General features: G+C 38.3%; 2 protein-coding genes across 3 annotated transcripts in view; both read left to right on the forward strand.

Moving 5' to 3' along the window:
* Positions 1-1,197: 1,197 nt before the first annotated feature.
* Positions 1,198-1,446, forward strand: CTXN2 (cortexin 2; the record flags this gene model as incomplete). Its single annotated transcript, XM_084268000.1, has 1 exon — positions 1,198-1,446. The coding sequence occupies one exon, from the start codon at positions 1,198-1,200 to the stop codon at positions 1,444-1,446; it is 249 nt and encodes an 82-aa protein (XP_084124126.1).
* A 6,423-nt stretch (positions 1,447-7,869) lies between these two features.
* Positions 7,870-19,204, forward strand: part of SLC12A1 (solute carrier family 12 member 1) — a gene marked incomplete at both ends in the record, with an annotated part of 47,034 nt that continues 35,699 nt past the window's right edge. Inside the window, 4 exons of one of the 2 annotated variants that reach the window (XM_084267773.1) lie at positions 7,870-8,280; positions 13,311-13,445; positions 13,665-13,740; positions 18,301-18,396. In XM_084267773.1, the coding sequence (XP_084123899.1) occupies positions 7,870-8,280; positions 13,311-13,445; positions 13,665-13,740; positions 18,301-18,396 (718 nt within the window). Of the gene's footprint in view, positions 8,281-13,310; positions 13,446-13,664; positions 13,741-18,300; positions 18,397-19,034; positions 19,131-19,204 lie in introns of both variants that reach the window. The other variant, XM_084267774.1, reaches the window with a different exon arrangement.

A 19,204-nucleotide genomic window follows, 5' to 3' on the forward strand; every position in this document is an offset into this window, starting at 1 on the left:
AATTCTTAACAAAAAGAGTTTTCCCCCTGAGGCACATTAGTTAAATAGGTGTTAACAAAAGCCAAAAAACTCAAGCTCCAACCTTAGAGTAATAATGCCTTTGTCCTTTGGCACTTCTGATGTCCCTGTCCTTCCCTGACTCTCCGGCTGTCTACAGAGACAAAAGAAATATGTGATCTCAGTATCTGACGGAAAACCCAAAATAATAATAAACAAGTCCCACCCCCAATTAAAATCTGTACATAAGATCTCCCTAAAATTACAAAAATAAAAGTCTCTGCTAGCTGGAAACACATGGAGCTCTACTGGTGGCGATGGCAGGGTGAAGATGTTTGTGCATTCTGCCTCCTTAGGAGGTGCATCAGGGTCTGTCCCCTAAGCTCCATGAGGAGCTCCTTTAGACCTGGTATTTGCTATCCCTGCAAACATGGTAGGCTATCTATGCATTTAAGGAGAAGACCAAGGAGGAGAAACAAATGACAACAAGGTTTGGGGAACAGAATTTACTTCTGTTATCTCTTCTCCCACCAATCTTTCCTCACACACAAGAGTGGACACATGTATAGAGGAATGTGAAGGGACCATTCTGCCAGTATGCTCAATTTCTGACAAGCTCAAAAAGCACACAGCATTTTCCTGAAAATGGAGCCCAAGACTGAAATTGCACCCAGTGTGTTTTAATTTACAAGTTGGATCTATTTATTTAGATTTATATGCTAAGTTACATGACTAAAAGCCACGTTATTTGGCTGAAACTCCCTTTGAGGTCATTGCAAATTTAACTAGTTTAAGAACTGAGCTGTCAAGCCATTTCAGAAGACACAGTGGTTTCTCAAAATGGAGACCTTGGGGATTACTGGCTAATCATAATTGATGTTTTCAACAGTCATGTGCTGAAATTGTGCTGTCTTGAGGAGACAGGAAGCCAGAAAATGGTGTTTGTAGCCTTGTGACAAAGGCCAGTAAGCAGACGGTGTGTAGAGGCTAAAAGTCACAATTTTATCACATTTAAATTAATGTGAAAAAACAACAGGACACTACTAAACTCCAAGCTGTTTTTTGTTTCCAAATGTTCATATGCTACAGCTCAGGTATACACACTCCATTTAGAACTAACCAAACTGATTCTACTTCTCTATGCAGGCAAAGAAGCAATCAAGGTGAAAACCCCACAGAGTCACCAGGATGTGATGCCCAATGATGAGCAGTAATTACTGCAGCAACACTTCAGCCAGCATGAGTGTCAACGAAATGTCTGCTTTCCCTCTGACTTTAGAACAAAAAACAGGCTTTGCCTTTGTGGGGATTTTGTGTGTTTTCTTGGGACTTCTAATTATCAGATGCTTCAAAATCTTGCTAGACCCCTACAGTAGTATGCCTTCTTCTACGTGGGAAGATGAAGTTGAGGGGTTGGATAAAGGAACATTTGAATATGCTCTTGCATGAAAACTCACAAAATATCCTGCCTTATATTTGATGTTGATTTCATTTTGGAAACCAACTGTTGTTACATTTGTTATACATTCCTGTATTTCAGAGATATGTTGGTGGCATCCATTTTGTTAAATAAATATTTGTTGCAAAGTCAAAAGGCATTCCATGTTGCTTTTATTTGAGGAACAGTAGAATGGTAGGCAAGAAATGGTTAGCAGCAGAAAAATACTCCAATAAACAGTACACTAGAAAGTTACCATAGTAAAAAGAATTTTAAGAATTAGATGACATCTGCCTCTTCAGAGGAGGATCTAATTTCTACCATGTCTCATGATAGAGAGAAAAGTGAAGGACAAAAGACAGGTGCATGAATGGGGAATGCTTAAATGATAACTCCCTCCCCTCCTCATTCGATACAATTTTCTGAAGCTTAGGACTGTGCTTGTGTACTGAGAATACAAAAGTAAAGGACAACAAATGACTGTGTCTCAGACGTGGTGTGTGTCCATGTTGCTGAGATGAGACAAACAAGGCTTGGTCCACAAGGAACTAACAAGAAAGTTAATTGCTAACTCACCTTCCAAGAAGAGCAAGTGCTGTACTACTGACTGTCTGTAAGGAAAGCGTATGTTGCTTCTCCTGTGTGAAGCTTGATGTGGTCTTCTGCAAACCATGCATAGTTCTACTCCTCCCTGAGTATTTTTTTATAGGTCTCCATCCTCTACAGCAACAGAAAGTCAAATAGAATTAGTGGAAGGGAAACAAACATCATTAAGGAAATTTTTGACTCTACAAACATTCAGCAATACAAAATACATTACCTGCTCAGAACTCAGGTCTGAACCAACATGGCCACAGTCCCAGTCCACAGTGTGTCCCATTTCATTCAAATTTTTAGGCGAAAGAGAAAATTAGATGTTAAGTAACCAGTCTTAAGGCTAGCTGAATTGGTCCAGGCATGCCAATTTTTTACTCTGCTCGGTTACAGAAGATGATTCTGTTTAAGCCGGGTCTTAAACTACCTGGTTAACAGCACTCAACAGTAATTACACCAGTGTGGCCAGGCCAAAGCAGAGATGACCATATTGCATACCCATTTATACACAGCCCCCAAAAATGACAGGGGTCCAGAGCTGACTGGAGATGCCTGCACTCTCCAGCCACTCTCCACAGCTGGTCCTTCTGTTTGTGCTCCTGCAACTTTAAGTAGTGTATGATCTGTACTTTCAAACTGAAAAATCAGTCATAGGAGATCCTATCAAAGCAGAAGAACTAACAGTGTAAGCAGAGACTCAAATCTGGGTATTCAAGGTCACCCTCCTATACACAGCTGTTTAGCAAGTGTGACAGTACTTGACAGAAATTCAATTCAGTTTTTAAGAAGGTTGGCAACAGAATTTTAAGCACCATCACTTTTGCTAAACAGCTCTGTTTGCAACAAGGAGCAAAGACAAGGAGATCAGTTACAGCAGCTGGTTTCTTTTGCATGTATTCTGAAGAATACATATTGTCCCTTTTGCCCTATATACCAGGCAGAGGCAGCCAGTGGAACAGCAGACCTCAAGTGCCATTTAGAACATGAAATACTTGACTGTACAGGGAAGAACATGGATATCCTGTCTGAGGAATATTAAAGAGGCACAGACAACACAAATCTACCCTGGTCCATTTGAATTATAAACCAAACAATTCTTTTCAGCTGCTTCAGATTCTACATTAAAAAATTGCCATACCCTCAGATGTTTGGTACATTGCATTTATCCTAGTTAATTTAACCACAAAATCAAAGGTAGATATCAGTACACCTATTCATGTGATCTGTTATTGCTGGATAGGATCATCCACTGCAGAGACCTGACACTGCCATTCTTTTCACGTACACCTAATCAGCAGAGCTGAGCTCTCTGCTCTCAGGTTAGAGTGCTGAAGGTACTTATGTTATCTGGGTTAAAGATAGTTCAGTTATCTCTAAACTACACAGCACACATACCCCAAAGAACCCCAGTGCTGTCTTTTGTTCTTGACCCAATCTATTGCTGGAAGCAATTATCGAATTCCCTTATGATTACAAAGATTTACCATTTCCTGTTCACCCTGCTCTGCACCCCCAAAAGGTGAGGGAGTTGGCCTTCCCAGAAAGAAAACACAGAGCATGGTTTTTCAAATGTTTTCCTTAAATATACAGGGTAAATGTATAAATGTATAAACAGAGTTAAGAGCAAATGGTTCAAAAATTCATGTAGGGCAAGGGGACCCACCAATGACAGGTCCCACTGACTTCACTGGAATCTCTTCTGCATAAAATGTACCGAGCAGAAGCCTGAACTCTTGTTATCTCCGTTACTATATATGCAGAGCTGAGAAATAGATCACAATCTGTGCACTGAATCAGGCATAGCTGGGAGGGCATGGAGATAACAAAAGTATTTTCAGGCCCCCTTAGAAATTTTGCAATACCATAAACCCAGTAATTGTAATGGATAGGTACATTTGCTGGTTAATAGTTAACAAGCCAGAATGCCTCTCTAAATCACCATCTAGAAATGTTTTGAAAGAGAATGATTGGATGGTCTATTCAGTGTATTAAGCAGGAGAAAAATCTGGCCAATAAGGCAGAGACTTTAATGCCTCAAAGAGAAGGACACGCTATATGCATGAATAAAAGAGGCAGATTGTCTTTCTCTAAACCCACAGGATTGAATGGTAAGTTAAAATAACCTGAATAAGGTAAACTTGATTATTTATGCATAATGCTAAAATACTAAACACAAAATTAATGGCAAGTAACAGTTGAGAGACCTCTGGAAGTACACTGTGAAAATCAAAGTATTATTTTTGAGAACAGCAGAAAGGTAAGAAGCTTTTCTTTTCCTAGCACAACAGTAATATTATGGAAATAAGATAGTGAAATTATAGAATCATTTTACTTGGTAGCAAACGTCTCGTTGTCATCAAAGAATCAGTATTTCATTCAGTCATGGAGATGGAAACAAACCTAGCTTCACTGACCTTAGTGACGAAGGATTTGGTTTTGCTTCTTCGTGCCTGAAGATGAAACGCTTCTTTACAACTTTAGAAGGCTGAAGGAAGCAGAATATTATCTCTGATCAGAGATGTGTAGTAGTAGTATCCTCAGAAGTAGTAACAGTAATAATAACAACAGTCATCCAAACTCAGTAGACATAAAATAAACTAAATAAATGTAATATGTTGCTGTGAGGCTTACAAAACATTAATCAGGAAAACCAACATAAATATGAGGGGGTTATAAAGTGATATGATAGCAGAGAGCCGACAGCAGAATATTATATATAGCTGATGGAAGAAGTAAGAAATATGCTTGAGCTATATCTCATACTAAAGATGGAGGGCATTTGATTATCAGCTCTTGGAATTATAATTTTGATATGTGACTTTAGAAAAAATTTATATCACTAAGATATAAATATTGATGCAGTATTTTATCTTCCAGTACCAAAGGGCCAAATGCATTTTACAAAATCATTAGGAAATTTAAATTGGAAAAAATCTCTGGTGGTAATGTAGTGCACCTCTTACAAAAGCATAGAACTTAAAAACCCCAACCTGTAATGGGCTTATTTACCCAGCTCTGCAGTTCATATATTCCTTTGTATAGATATATTTTGTTTCCAAAACTTTCTCCTTTTACATACACTTTCAGAGTTTCAGTGTCTAAGCATGGTCTGTTTTAGTCAGTTTGAACAGACCTACAGAACTATACAGGTCTGCACAACCACACTCCTTTATCTCTCTACATTTCAGGACATACAAATTGCTGTTGTGTCACTAGCTGGTTTCAGGGCCATCTGGGCCACCCTGTACATTGCTGCAAAGGTACTTAACTGACTAAAAGCATTAAATATAAGTACCAGTTTGGTTCTCAGGGTTTTTGTTTGCTTGGTTGGTTTTTTTGAGGGGTTCTGTGTGGGAAAGTGGAGGTGGGAAGCAGATTGTACAGCTATCATAGGTCCACCTCTCTACAGGCTACAACGCAGTGGGACCTAGACAGGCTAGAGGAACTGGCCAACAGGAATCTCATGACATTCAGCAAGGACAAATGCAAATCTTGCACCTCAGACAGACTAACCCTGTGCACCATTCAGGTTGGGGCCTCACTGGCAGGGAACAACTCTCTTGGAAGGGACCTGGAGAGCAGCTGGCTTTGGAGGAATCAGCACCATGGCCTCTGAGCAGTGAAGCTGAACCTGGGCAGTGTTAACAGCACAACAGCCGGTAGATGAAGCAAAGCAATCATTCTCCTCTACTCAGCACCCAGACTGCAGCTGGAACCCAGTTTCTGTCTGCCTGTGAACCCAAACTCCCCATGAAAGAAAAATGTTGATAAACTTGTGTGTGTTTGATGGAGGGACACCAAGATGGTCAGAGGCAGGAGCACTTGCCCTGTAAGGAAACAGATCTTGTTTAACCAGAAGATGAGGCATTAGGGAAACCAAACCAGTCCCTATATATTCACAAGGAGGTTACTGGCAAGGCAGAACTGGGCTCTTTACTGAGGTGCAGAGCAGGAGAGTGAGAGATGTTGGTCACAGAGTGACACACAGAAGGTTCCAACTGTATATACAGGGGGAAAAAAAACAACCCCATGAGGACAATTAAGTATTAGAATAGGCTGACAAAGCAGGTTGTGAAATCTGTCCTTGGAGGATGTCAAGACCTGACTGGTGAAAGTCCTAATTAACCTGATTTACATTCAATGTTCCCTCTGCTTTGAGTGGATGGTTGGACTAGATAAGCTCCCATAATCCCTTCCAACCTGCATGACCCTATGACTTGCTACAATTTCTTTCAAATAATCTTAAAGTGTGTTTTGAGTGTACAAATGTAAAATTGAGTTTAAAATTCCATGCACCTTCCAATGACTGGAATCTTGCTAATAATTATTACTTTACTGTAGGAGTTTATTTCCTCCATTATAATTTTGGGAACCCAACACTATTTTTTAGATCTGTTTCAGTTGTCTATTTATTCTTTAATATTACATTGTTTATATAACAAATGAGAAATTTATTATATCTTAATTGCCTGCTCAAAAATTGTCACCATTCTGGAATTACTGAAAACTTGATGCCTAGCTTTTGTAGCTGATTAATATATATATATATTTGATTCAAGCAAATATAATTCTAGACTATGAGAAATATACAAGTTATCATAATACTTAAGGGGAACTTAAACAGTAAATGGACTTCATAGACTCTTGTATCACATCCCTTATACTGTGTACACTTTTACTGCCTTCAATTAAGCACTGCATTATTAAAAGAAACACTGTATTTGAAAATCAATCTTAGGTACTTAGAATCTGATCCAAAGCCCATGTTACATAGATGGTGTTGTGAATCCTGATTTAGGATCCTGCCAGCTATGCCAATTTGTTGCAACTGGGTGATGTAGATCAATTAAAGAATCACTGTCAAAGGTACTAACAAAAGTGGTTTTAATATGATGTTGTGAAAACACAACTTAAAGTTTGATGGCAAGGTTCATTCTGACTGCTGTACAGCACAGTCATCTGAACAATGATTGATTCAACACTACCAAGGCACAAATCAAAGTTACCAGACTGCAAGGTTATACATGATAGCAGTTGCTTACCAAAGATGTGCAGTTGGTAAAAGGTCTCTCTGCCTTGAAGTGCAACCTTGAGAGGGGTCTCCACTCAAGGGGAGATCATGACCATACAGCCAGACTCCCTAGCCAGAAGAGCTCAAAGAAGACTGACTTAGGCTGTGTTATTTATGGAATAAAGTGTATGGCTTGCAGTCAAATTACATGCAATGGAAAAGGTATGCATGAGACTCCTTGTACCCACAAATTTCTTTGTTTCTTGATAAATGAGTCTTGGAAAAACCACCCACTTTTCATGTTAATTGCATGATTGGTGTTCCAAGGTATCAATGCTCACTGTATCATTCTGCTCCTTTGTGGGTTTGCAGAGAGGAATGCTTGGCCACTTATGGCTTGGCCTTTGCATTCTCCTTTGGAGCCTGTACCAAACTATGGCTACTATGGTTAAGGGGTTGATAGTATCTGTCACAGATGGAAACACCCCTACAAACTCAGTCTTTGACTCAACTATAGTTTTACTCAACAAGTCATAGGATGACAGTCTCATTGCTATTAGGTGAGATGGAGAGAATTTATGGTAGTAAATGTATCTAACTGTGCAAGTTAATAGAAATGTTTTACTTACTTTTTTATGGCAGAAGCACAGTGGACAGCACTAGGAAGACTGCTTAGAGATTTCATGAAAAATCCCTCAGAACTTCGGTACTCCACGAGCAAAGGTTTCCTATGCAACAGCACCAACCCTTTTGCTGTAGTTGCCACTAACTAGCTGTAGCCCCAGAAGAGTAAACGGATCAGCGGCCCCAGTCCACAGCATCCCTGAAGATGTCAATGAATAATTCCCCAAATGTGTTCTTGGATCCCAATGCAAATCGCTTTCAAGTTAACATCATTAACGAAGGCCATGACAACAATGAAACACCCCAAGAGGATGTGGGCTCTGACCCACCACATTATGAAGAAACATCTTTTACCGATGAAGCACATAATAGACTGAGAATCAGTTACAGACCAGGAAAAAGAGAATTATATGATAATTTCCTTCAAAATGGTGAGAAAACAGAAGCTAGTTTACATCCCTATGACACTCACACTAAAATGTATTATCTACAAACTTTTGGCCATAACACAGTGGACCCAGTTCCCAAAATTGATTATTATAGAAACACTGGCAGCATCAGTGGGAATAAACTCAGCAGACCAAGCTTATTAGAAATTCATGAACAACTGGCAAAGGTAAGTGGAAAGGAAAGATACAAATTTTTTCTATTCCATTTCCAGGCTGTTAATTCTGTTTATTAATACAGGAAAATCCTTAAATTCATGGACCTTGCCCAAGAGAGAAAGTACAAGCAATCACTTACCGTTCTTTCCTTCGGTAGCTGCAGTATGTTTTCTGTTCTGTACCCTGCTCAAAGCAAGGATTTTCATTAAAGGGTGACAGTAATAAACTCGATTAGCAGAAAAACATAGCTTAATTTTGTCTAAAAGTGTAAAACCACTGAATATTTTCTGTTTCACTTAAGAGTCAGGACAGCAGATGATGAATACAAATCCATAATTTAACCAAGCTACACAATTCATACTTATTCTAAACCTGAATTTAACCTCAATGCATACCTAAGTTTTACCAATTCCTCTGTTGTATTTATATACATATAAGTATTGTAAAAAAATGTTATGTGCAATAAATGCAATTCCAACTAATCGGAAATCCAAAGCACTACCCATTTGTTGCTGTAATAAACCATGCAAAGAGCAAGAAAGAATCCAGAACAAGGGTGCTGAGGTTGAAAGTGTCGGCTGAGAAGAGGGATAGTAGTTTCCAGGTACAGATTCAGTGAATTAATTTAGTAGGCCTTCATGCTCACTATGCCAATGAATTTGGAGAGAATCTGGAAGAATAATTTGGCTAAATTCCTCCTAATATGTCACATAGAGGAGCTGTTTAGACTTTGCTCTTGTCATAGATGGGACTATATCCATGTAAAATACAGTTACAGAGAGAACTACCAAGCAGGATACAAATGGCTAATGTGCCTCTGAAAGATTTTCTAAGGCTGTTTCTCCTCTTCCCTTCTGAGTGAACCTACTTTTGGTTAACACCATGTAGGAGTTTACTACTGATACACATGACCAATAGATTTTATGGAAAACAACTTCCTCTTAGCAGACTCTTCCTATTGAGTCCGTTTATTTTTTCCAAATAGGCACTACAGTTAATGAATAATGAAATACCAAAACATGCCTTTTTTCATTACATTCCTCACTTCTGTTACTCTCTACTTGTCAGAAGAATATACATTGGTCAGGTATAATCTTCAAAATTTCCACAGGAAAGAATTTGAGAAATTGGTAAGTCTTTAATACCAGATATTCACTAATTTCTACATTACTGCCTCAGATAGGTAGACAGGTGAAAAGCAGAGGAGAGACACAGGATACACCTACTTAGAGAATTAAAATCAAGCTTTTTTTGAGGTTCTTACTAGCGTAATTCAGGGTAGGGCTGAAAAGACAGAGAGATCATCTCTATAATCAAACTCAGACTAAAAATGTCAATATGCAGAAAAACTCCCTATTCTTTTTCTGTGTTGTGCAATAGTGAAATGAGAAGTCTCCCGAGAAAACATGCTGTTATCACTCAGTTTACATACTTCTGAGGTCTGAATAATTTGGACAAGCATCTGATTTTTGGGTGCTGATCCCAATCTTTTCCAAACTCCAATCCTCTATAAAGATTCACCTGTCCAAAGGAGGATTAATACAAAATAATGAAATCAAGAAAAAAAATAGCCATTAGGAAATTAGGACCTGATTCTTTAGGATCTTATTAGGACAGTTTCTTAGTTTTGGCCTGACTTATTTAAATTAAGGTCTCCACAGACTTGCACAAAATGGCTTACACAGAAGAAACAGGTTACCTGGGTCATCATTTTATTCCAAAAAGTGAATGCAAAGTAGATGTGAAAAGGCAAGAATATGAACTTGGTATCCTACTCATTTGTAGATGTGTAAGCTGCTACTCAAGGGACTAAACACATTTCCATACCCAAAATAAACTTCCTCTTACAGAAATAATTTACTTCAGTGGTGGTCAAAAAGGAGAAAAATATTGTATTGGCTTTGCACATAATGCTGAATTAACACATACTGAACAATAGCCTATTAAGGTATTTTCAATTTTGACCATTATCAGAAAATTCAGGTTTCTTGCTGCAGCATCTGTCAATGGTTTGCTTTTATCAAATACAAATAGATAAATTTGTTTAGGTTTTTTAAAGACTTTTCCTTAGACAAAATCAAAAAGAAGGCGTATTCTATACCACAGTAAAGTGAAGGGAAAAATCACTTCACAGGTTGGGACTGTTAGAGAAAAGAGCATCATCTGACTTGGCCACTCCCAGACTTTTTCCAGTATCCAGCTTACAGAAGGATAATCTTATGCTCCTCATAATAGGGAGGTGAATGTCAGAGGTAATGGGATTTTTGTTACACTGGCAACCCACTGTGCACTTATGTGAGCTGTAGCCTGGTCTGGGAGCCACTAACCACAGCACCGGAACAAATGACCCACCATTAGCATGGCTGGAGTCTATACCTGGCTGTCCCGTGGACCCACTTTGTGACCTTGGACAAATCACTTGGGTCTACAGGGCTTATTCTGAAGAATAAACAAACACAAGGTCACCAAATGGTAGATAAGTAGGGAAGAGAATTAAGATGGTATGAAAAGGCCGAGCTCCTATCAGGATTCAAAACCAGTGCATGCAGCTGGATGGGGTGCCTCTCCACCAGCAGCAGCGTGCAGCAGGCTCTCTAGCCACCACTAAGGAGGGGATGAAGTGCCACCTTGAGTGTGTACAGGTGTCAGCCTAACAGCCCAAGATATAGTTCTGGTGATTATGCATTTTTCCTTTTATCTTTAACACTAAAATCTGGGTTCACCATACTGTACCCCAAGGCAATCCCACCCCACTCAGTTTTTTGAAACTCAAATTGTTGAAGACAACTATCCTGTCAAAGCCCATTGCCAGATTCTGATAAGAAGTGACATATGTTTGACTTGAGATTTCTAAACATCACATATGCATTCTCATTGTGCTTTGATGCTGGGCTTAACATCAGAAGATAAATATTAATATTTAACACACTTTTTTAATATGTAATTTTCCAAATGTCAGAATGTAAGGCAGGCTGAAAAGAACTTCAAGTATCTAGTTCCCACACTGCTGGAGTCAAATGTGTGTCATCTTTTAGCAAGACGTGTCAGGTTTTGCACACATTAAGCCATAAAACGCCAATTAAATCCCTAAAAAATAGTCTAAGTGCTATTTCACAGCTGATGGCTGGTGATAATTACTTGGGCTTAATATTTACCCTACATAAGAAATCATCTAACCTTTCTTCATCTTGGCTATTCTCCACACTTGTTACGGAGACTTGACAAGCTCATCATCTTTATCCCCTGCAGAGGTGAAGGCTGAACTCTTCTGAAAAAGGAAAGAAAAATGTTTTGGTTTGTGTTTTTCTTTTTTTTTAAAGCAGTTAACTTTTTATTTTGGTAGCTTTTCAAAATGTTCTGTCACTTTTATTCCACAGCCTTAATGCATGAGTAGCACAGGTACAGCTGCTTGGTAAATAACCAATCATTCACTAAAGCACACCAATTTAAAATGCATTTATGGAAGGTTTAAGGCCATAACTTATGATAATGGCATAGGAAGCACAAATTAATTCAAAGTACATAGGAAACAACTTGTTTCAAGTACAAAGACTGAACCCTTTTATTTTTCGTCTCTCTGAAATTCTAAACACCATAGTAGGAAACCTTGTATTATTCTGCTAATCTTCCTTAACTCACTTTAATAATTTATTGTATTTTGAGCAAACACATCCATTATTATTTTAGGGTAAGAATAGTCAAAATTATCTAAGTAACTCAAGAGCTAGAGTCACAGGCTTTCAATAGATCTTATATTCCCATTTCACTTAGGACCAAAGGGGCCATAGGAATCAAGTTTAATCCATGTTGAAATTTAATATCCAGTCAGTTATTTCTCATTTGTGAGCACGATCCTGGATTTATTGTGTCAAAGGCATTCTACAACCTTGCATCATAGCGGCTACAACCCCCAATCCACAGGGGATAGTCCAAGCATTAACATAAGCAAAGTATACAGTTGGACTTGATGTCTGTTTTGGGCTTGTTAGGGTTTTTTGGAGTCCATGGACAAAATTCAGAAACACCCTTGAAGCTTATGCAAGATAAAAAAAAACAACTTTGTATGTTTTACAGAATCACAGACGTTTCCCCTCCTTGACCTGTTTGTTAACCTGAAAATATTTTCATCCCTCTCCAAACCCTAAAACCATCCTGATTCCTTTCCAGAAGTGACACACACTTCTGACCCTCTGCCAGGCTATGGTCCTCCCCGAAGGTCTCTGCAGAGGACCCAGACCATACCTAGCAACAGTTAACCTAATGCCAATTCCTTGCAAAAAAAAAAAAAAAAAACAAAGCAGCAATGACAATGAGTACAAACCTCAGTACTGTGCCTAACTCTTATTCAAGCCAAAGAAACATACCATGATGCTAAACTGCCTCAAAGATTCTGGGGCAGAATCTTTGTTTGTATCTGAATGATTTAAAGCACTGGGCTATTCTACTTGCGTCACAAATATGGCAACTCCTAATTCCATCTATGGTTATAACAGAGGTGGCTAAACCACAGAAAGGATTATTCATTTACAACATTTCACTAGTATTTCTCTGGCTGTTTTCAATAACATGTTACTCATTTGCTGCGGAAATGATGTTTCTACTTAATCCAACAGAGAACACCAGAGTTCATCACAGAACTTTGCCATGCAGCACTCAGCTAGGTCTCTTTTCACTACTGAGAAATTATCCCTGTTTTTACCCTTAACATTATTCATAAATTGTTGCACCAGCACGTTGAGGCCAACCACAAGACGCTCATTATGTTCTATGCTCTACTAACATATCAACATGTGCGTTGAATAGAGTTTACAATAAAACCAATTTAGTGTCAGATAACAGTGTATTTACTCTGCTTAAGCCATTCTTCCATCTTTTCTCACTGTTAGAAAGCCCACCTGCTGCTGCCTGGTACGAGCAGAATATTGCACTCTGCTCCAGAGACAGTAAAAACTCTTTGGAATTCTTTTATTCCATGTCTGTCTTATGCAGCCAGGTGTCCTCTTGGCACAAAAGCGTGTTTGTTTTCTGTGTGATCCTTCAGAACATCGCCGTGAGCACTGGCTCAGTCGAGAGAGTGGCTAATGGAGAAAGCACCACTGGAGATGAGACAGCAGTCAGCAAGGAAGAAGAAAACAAAACAGGATTTGTCAAGTTTGGATGGGTGAAGGGTGTGCTGGTGAGAATCTTATCTCCATTCCTAAAAAAAAAAAAAAAGAAAACAGACTGTAAGATTAGTTCTACAACACTAAGGCCTTTTCAGAAATAAGAGAGGGAGGAGGGCCTGAGGGATGCTTGGGGTGCTTTTTAAAAGCCTGCGATACACACTGTTGCCCTTCTTGTTGTTAACACTACTTTCAACATTGCACTAATGCAGTAATTTTTGTTTAAAACCTAGGTAAGATGTATGCTTAATATTTGGGGTGTGATGCTTTTCATTCGCCTTTCCTGGATTGTAGGTCAAGCAGGAATTGGTATGTAACTTATTTAATATAATTTTCAATACTGAAAGGGATAAAGAGGATAAACTATACATGATCATGATTAATATATAATCTGAGATGTGCATTTGCATGCTGAACTAAATAATGTTTTCAAATGCTTGCCAGGGTAAATGATGTTAATCCTCCAAACTATTGGAATTTTCCAGACTCACAGCCAAATTACTGCTTAGAGGCACAGATCTGTTAACTATGCATATGATCATCACATTTGAATATTTCTAGGCTTTGGTGAAATTTGTATTTAGATCCTGTAACAGATGTAAACTTCATGACTCGGGCCAATTTCTAATATGTGCATACAGAGTTAACCTTTAAGTGTTCACACATTGCTTATCTGTGAATCCCAAACCTTGTCATCTACATATTAAAAACAACACTTCTTCACACTTTTCTGCAAAGATGAAAACAGAACTGGAAGGAGGTCTCATCTCATCAGGATTTTGTTATTTTTAACTATAGCATAGCACTAGATACTACTGTACAATGAAGCATTAAGTTTTAAAAACTTTGCTACAGCTTTCATATAAATTCACTAAGTACACTTCATTGTGCTGTATCTTCACTTCTTCATTGTGCAGTTTAATTAATCTGAATTCCAGACCCCAGTCCCTGGGAGACTGGGCCCTGAGGTCACCAACCAGCATGTTGTTGAGTGTTCAGTGAAGCCAGTGAGAGAGGGAAGGGCTCATAACACTGCAAGAATCCCCAGCAATCAGAAGCAGCTCAGTAAGGTGCAACGCATCAGGAGTTGTTGTGTGGTATGACTTCTTTTTTAGAGCTGCTGCTCTGTGGAAGCACAGAAACATGAACTGCAATGGCAGTGTCACTCTGTGTTACATGATCATACAGCAGGACCCTAATCTTTGACTGCCACCCAGGTGTCAAAAAACAGCAATCCAAAGACTGGATGACAAGTATTCCCGTTCAGATTCTCACAGAACAGAAATACTAAGTGGACATGAGCCAGAGTCCAAACTCTGGCCTCAGCATGACAGTTCTCTTGGTCTTGGATAAAACTGAGTGCTCAAATTCAGACTGAATGTATCATTCACTTCCTTGTGAATGGAACCAAAATGAAACACATCCAAATTTCTGCATGGTTAAGAGTCTCATTTCCAACAAACCCAGTATCTTCACAGAGGTTTCACTGGAGCGAGACTGGGCTTTCTAAAAAAGAGAAACAAGTTAAATGCTTATTAAGAAAAAAAAAAAAAAATCCAACCACAAACTTACAGAGACACGAGTAGAAAAAAAATCTGAAACAATAAAAGTTCCAGAACTCAGCGGAAGAACTTTGCCTACTTCTGCAGTGCTCCATGCGTTACTCCAGCGCTGTGCCTGACAAAGGGGTGCTTGCTGGTTTTATGATGCATACCAAATGAGAGCCTACAGCCCAGGGCGCTCATAAGTATATGCCTTGCCATGAAAATTCTGCATCTTAATATCGCCAAGACTTTGCTCTGGGGTTTCATGCAAAATTAGTTTTTAAGGGCAGTTTAGTAACTTATTGAGATCATCAAGAAGTATTACTTTGTTTTGAGGTGTGAGAATAGCCATAGGCAAGAGTAATTCATTTTAGAACAACTTACTTAGCGGCCATATGCCTGGTTTTCAATCTAAACTTTAATCAGATTTTAACATTAATTTGCACCAACATCAGTTACAGCCTTTCTGCTTTCACATTTAATTTTACCATTTTAATTCATTGATAAGCAGACTCTCCTTTCTTATGGTTTATTGCTCTACTATTGCTTTTTAAAACTGCATGCCTTATGTAAGGAGGTTGACTTTACTTCTGAAAAAGAGACATCAAATTCCATTTGAATAATTTCTCAATGCATTTTCTGAATGTCTTATAAGCAATGAGCTTTAAGTCCCCAGCCAAGCTGCTTAAGGAGAACAGCAATGGAAGCTCATCATCACCAAGGCTCGGGGATTTCATTGGGTCCTGCTACTAACATGGAAATTAAATGAGTCAGTTAAACCACCATCTGGGCATCCTTTATATCTCCATCATTAGAGGGTTGAAGAGAGAAAACCCAATTATTTCCATATCCTGATAGGCTGTCTTGGGTAAAAACAGGAGAAAAAGATAATGTTCCAACAAGGTCCTCTGTTCATCATCAGCTGGAAAAAATGGGACAGTATGGTACTCACAAGGTTCCAGGTCCAAAACTAGTCTGCTATTTCCACCTAACACCTGGGGACTCTCCAAAGTCTGTTTTTGTACCTGTACATGGAATGGTTAGTTAAAGGCAGGGAAAACCACCACGTTTATGTTTTACAGTTATGTTATATTAAGTTGTATTACAATGATGTTTAGGATAAGTCATTTTATTTTATGCTCTTTTCATCTTAAAGGTTAAACTATTTTTTAAATTAACATTAAAACCTTCCCAAGTAGATATTACCCCTTAAATTAGCAAAATATCTGACCCTATTTTATCATATACACGTTAACAACATGAATTGTGAAATACAATAGAATATCCTGGAAAAAAACTTCTTAAGATGCACATGCACTTACAAATAATTTTTAAAATACTTTAAGAACAGACCTAACTTACTCAATTTAAGATTAAAACAGCAGATTAAAAGTCATATTCAGCCACTTCTCAGGCACAAAATTTGCACGGTTTAACATTATCCTTCTATACACCAGTAACTAACCAGGAATGACCATTTGGGGTTTTTTCTAATACAGACCTACATACAAAATAGGTGCATGACTCACTATAGTGAGAGGTCAGAAACCAAAAGGATAAACATGATTTATTAAGAGTTCTAAATCACTTTAAATATCCTACACTATGCTGTATATCATCTATAGCTGACACATTATATTGCTCTATCTTAAAGGATTGTGATAACATGGGTGTAATTTAAGCAGCAAACAACATTCATTCAGGGATTGGATGTCTATAACTATCCAGAATGAAGTTAGGAATCTGATCTGGAAGCCAGAAGGTAGAAATACAGCAGATAAATCAGTATGTTTGTACTACTTCTAGCTGGATGTCACTTGTAGGATCCAAGTTTCAATTTGAATGAACCCTGGTCAATAAACATTGCTATAAGCAATGTACAATCTTCAGTTTCACACTGAAGACCTATGTACCTTACAGAAACAAGAGAGCTATTGCCTAAGCCTGAACAAGTTCAGATAAAACTAAGACCTGATTCCATGTTTGGCACCAAACTGTAATAGTTTCATTTTTTTAGAAATTTTTTCTTCTCCTCCCATAGATAGAAATGGAAATAAAAGCAATAAGGTTGAGAGAAAAATGTCATATTATGTCTTCACCTAATGTGAAACAATGGAGTATTGTGGAACTACAGAGCCAAGCTTTTCTTGGTACTGCCAAAAAAATATAACAGATGCAATGGCTGCAGTTGCAGCTTGGGAGGTCCAGTTTGTATACAAAGAAAAACCTTCTTTGGGCTGGTCTAGTCCTGGAACATGTAAACCAAGGTTTGGTATCTTTGTCTATGGAGATTTTCAAGACCCAGCTAGCCAAAGCCATCACTGATTGAATCCTGTGTTGGCAATAGTTCTGCTATGGCTGGGAGGCTGAGCTACAGGCCTTCAGAAATCACTTCCAACCAACGTTTCTATGATTCTAAATCATACTAGGCACCTCCTACTCACATAGTTTCTAGTAGTTTCACAAAATTAACAGGAACCTGACCATATAGCAAAAGGCTAAAAACATACAAGATTTCAGAGTTTTACTGAAACCCAGTTCACCTATAGTGAATCACCTATCAATGATCTTCAGATGATTATTTCTGATCTGCAATTATTATGATCTTTATGATCTTCAATTGATTATTTCTATTAAACTATACAATTTGTGATATCAGAGAAAAAAATATTCTAAGTTCTCTAAGATTATACATTACAGGTCACCTGTTAAAGTAAATGGTATCTAAAAATCAGCATTCTCCTTTTCAATTGTTTGTCGTGCATTAGAGTAAAACTACTTTTTGCAGGGAAAGAGGGGGATGAGGAGAGAAGTGGGGAAGCACAGCACTCAACAGCTTGACAAGTACTAGAGAAGGCTTGCACTCATCTTGCTGCCTGGTAGACTCTTTGTCCTGGCGCACTATGCAATCAGTCTTTCTCTGATTCAGTATTTAATTAATTGATGAAAGACAGAAGTATTCTTACAAGACCTCTGGTTAATGTGCTGATCTCTTCACTTAAACAGCCAGGATGTATATTAAAGGCAGATATAAGCATCCATGCCAAGGGACATGTGTTTCCCCATTTCCTCCAGCCTGTGGATTTCATAAGAACTTCTGGCTAGAGTACTCCTGTCACAAAGAATCATTATGTGAAGACTGATGGGAATAATTTACTGCCATGACAGAGACTCCTTGGAAATGTTCTGCAAACTGCAAGTGGTCAAGAAACCATCTTTTCAGTTTATTGCTCTGATTCTGGCCTGAAAATTCAATTTAAAGAGAGAATCATTTGCAGGAATCAAGGAACATGAGTAAAATATTTTATCTTCTTATTACTGACAGGTCTTGGAGTAATCATAATTCTTCTCGCCACGATGGTAACCTCAATTACTGGGTTGTCAACTTCTGCAATAGCAACTAATGGGTTTGTCCGTGGAGGTAAAAATCTTAGGGTTACTAATGCTTTCAAGCCCAAAAAGGTCTTTATGTATTATTTTCGTATGAGGCAAACCAGAGGGTCGATAAACCAAATGGTACATCTAAAGGAACTGGAAGGTAACAATTCTAGCCACCTCTAATCACAATTTATGGCATGTTTGAGTCGTCACCTTTAATAAATCCCAGATTTCAGTTCAGTCTGTGAAGTACATTTCAGATTCTCCTGCCTACTACTGCTGAGCAGGGATGGCTTCTGGCTTTTCATGTAATTCTTCTGTTCCCTTTCAGCAGGTCTTTCTTATTCAGAGCATTCCAGGTTGGACACCCTTGGACAAACAGAGCAAGAGGCACCCCTTCTTTCATTTTCCAGACTGATGTGTATCAGTGGATATCTTCAGTTTAATACCTTATTTATAAAACTCCTTACATTTCAGCCACCCCTTGGAAGATGAGTAAATAATATTGCTGGAAAAGTGCATCTCAGGTATTTCATGAAACAAAGTTCTAGTGCATTTCAGAGCCTTAAAGTTTAAGATCTGCTCTAACCTCTGCAGAAAACGGCACCATCTTACTAAGTCCTTTAAGCAGAACAGGTATTTGAGTACATTTGAATATACTTTCTTTTTCGGATCTTTCAGGTCTTGGAATCATAGTTATTGGTCTGAGTGTAGTAGTAACAACATTAACAGGTATCTCCATGTCTGCCATTTGCACTAATGGAGTAGTAAGAGGAGGTAAGTGAATATGATCTCATAAAAAGTACAAAAATCTGCAGATTTGGATGACCAAAAAAATGTAATTAAGATAA

This window comes from Gallinula chloropus (genome assembly GCF_964237585.1).
Source record: "Gallinula chloropus genome assembly, chromosome: 9".
Lineage (NCBI taxonomy): Eukaryota > Metazoa > Chordata > Aves > Gruiformes > Rallidae > Gallinula > Gallinula chloropus.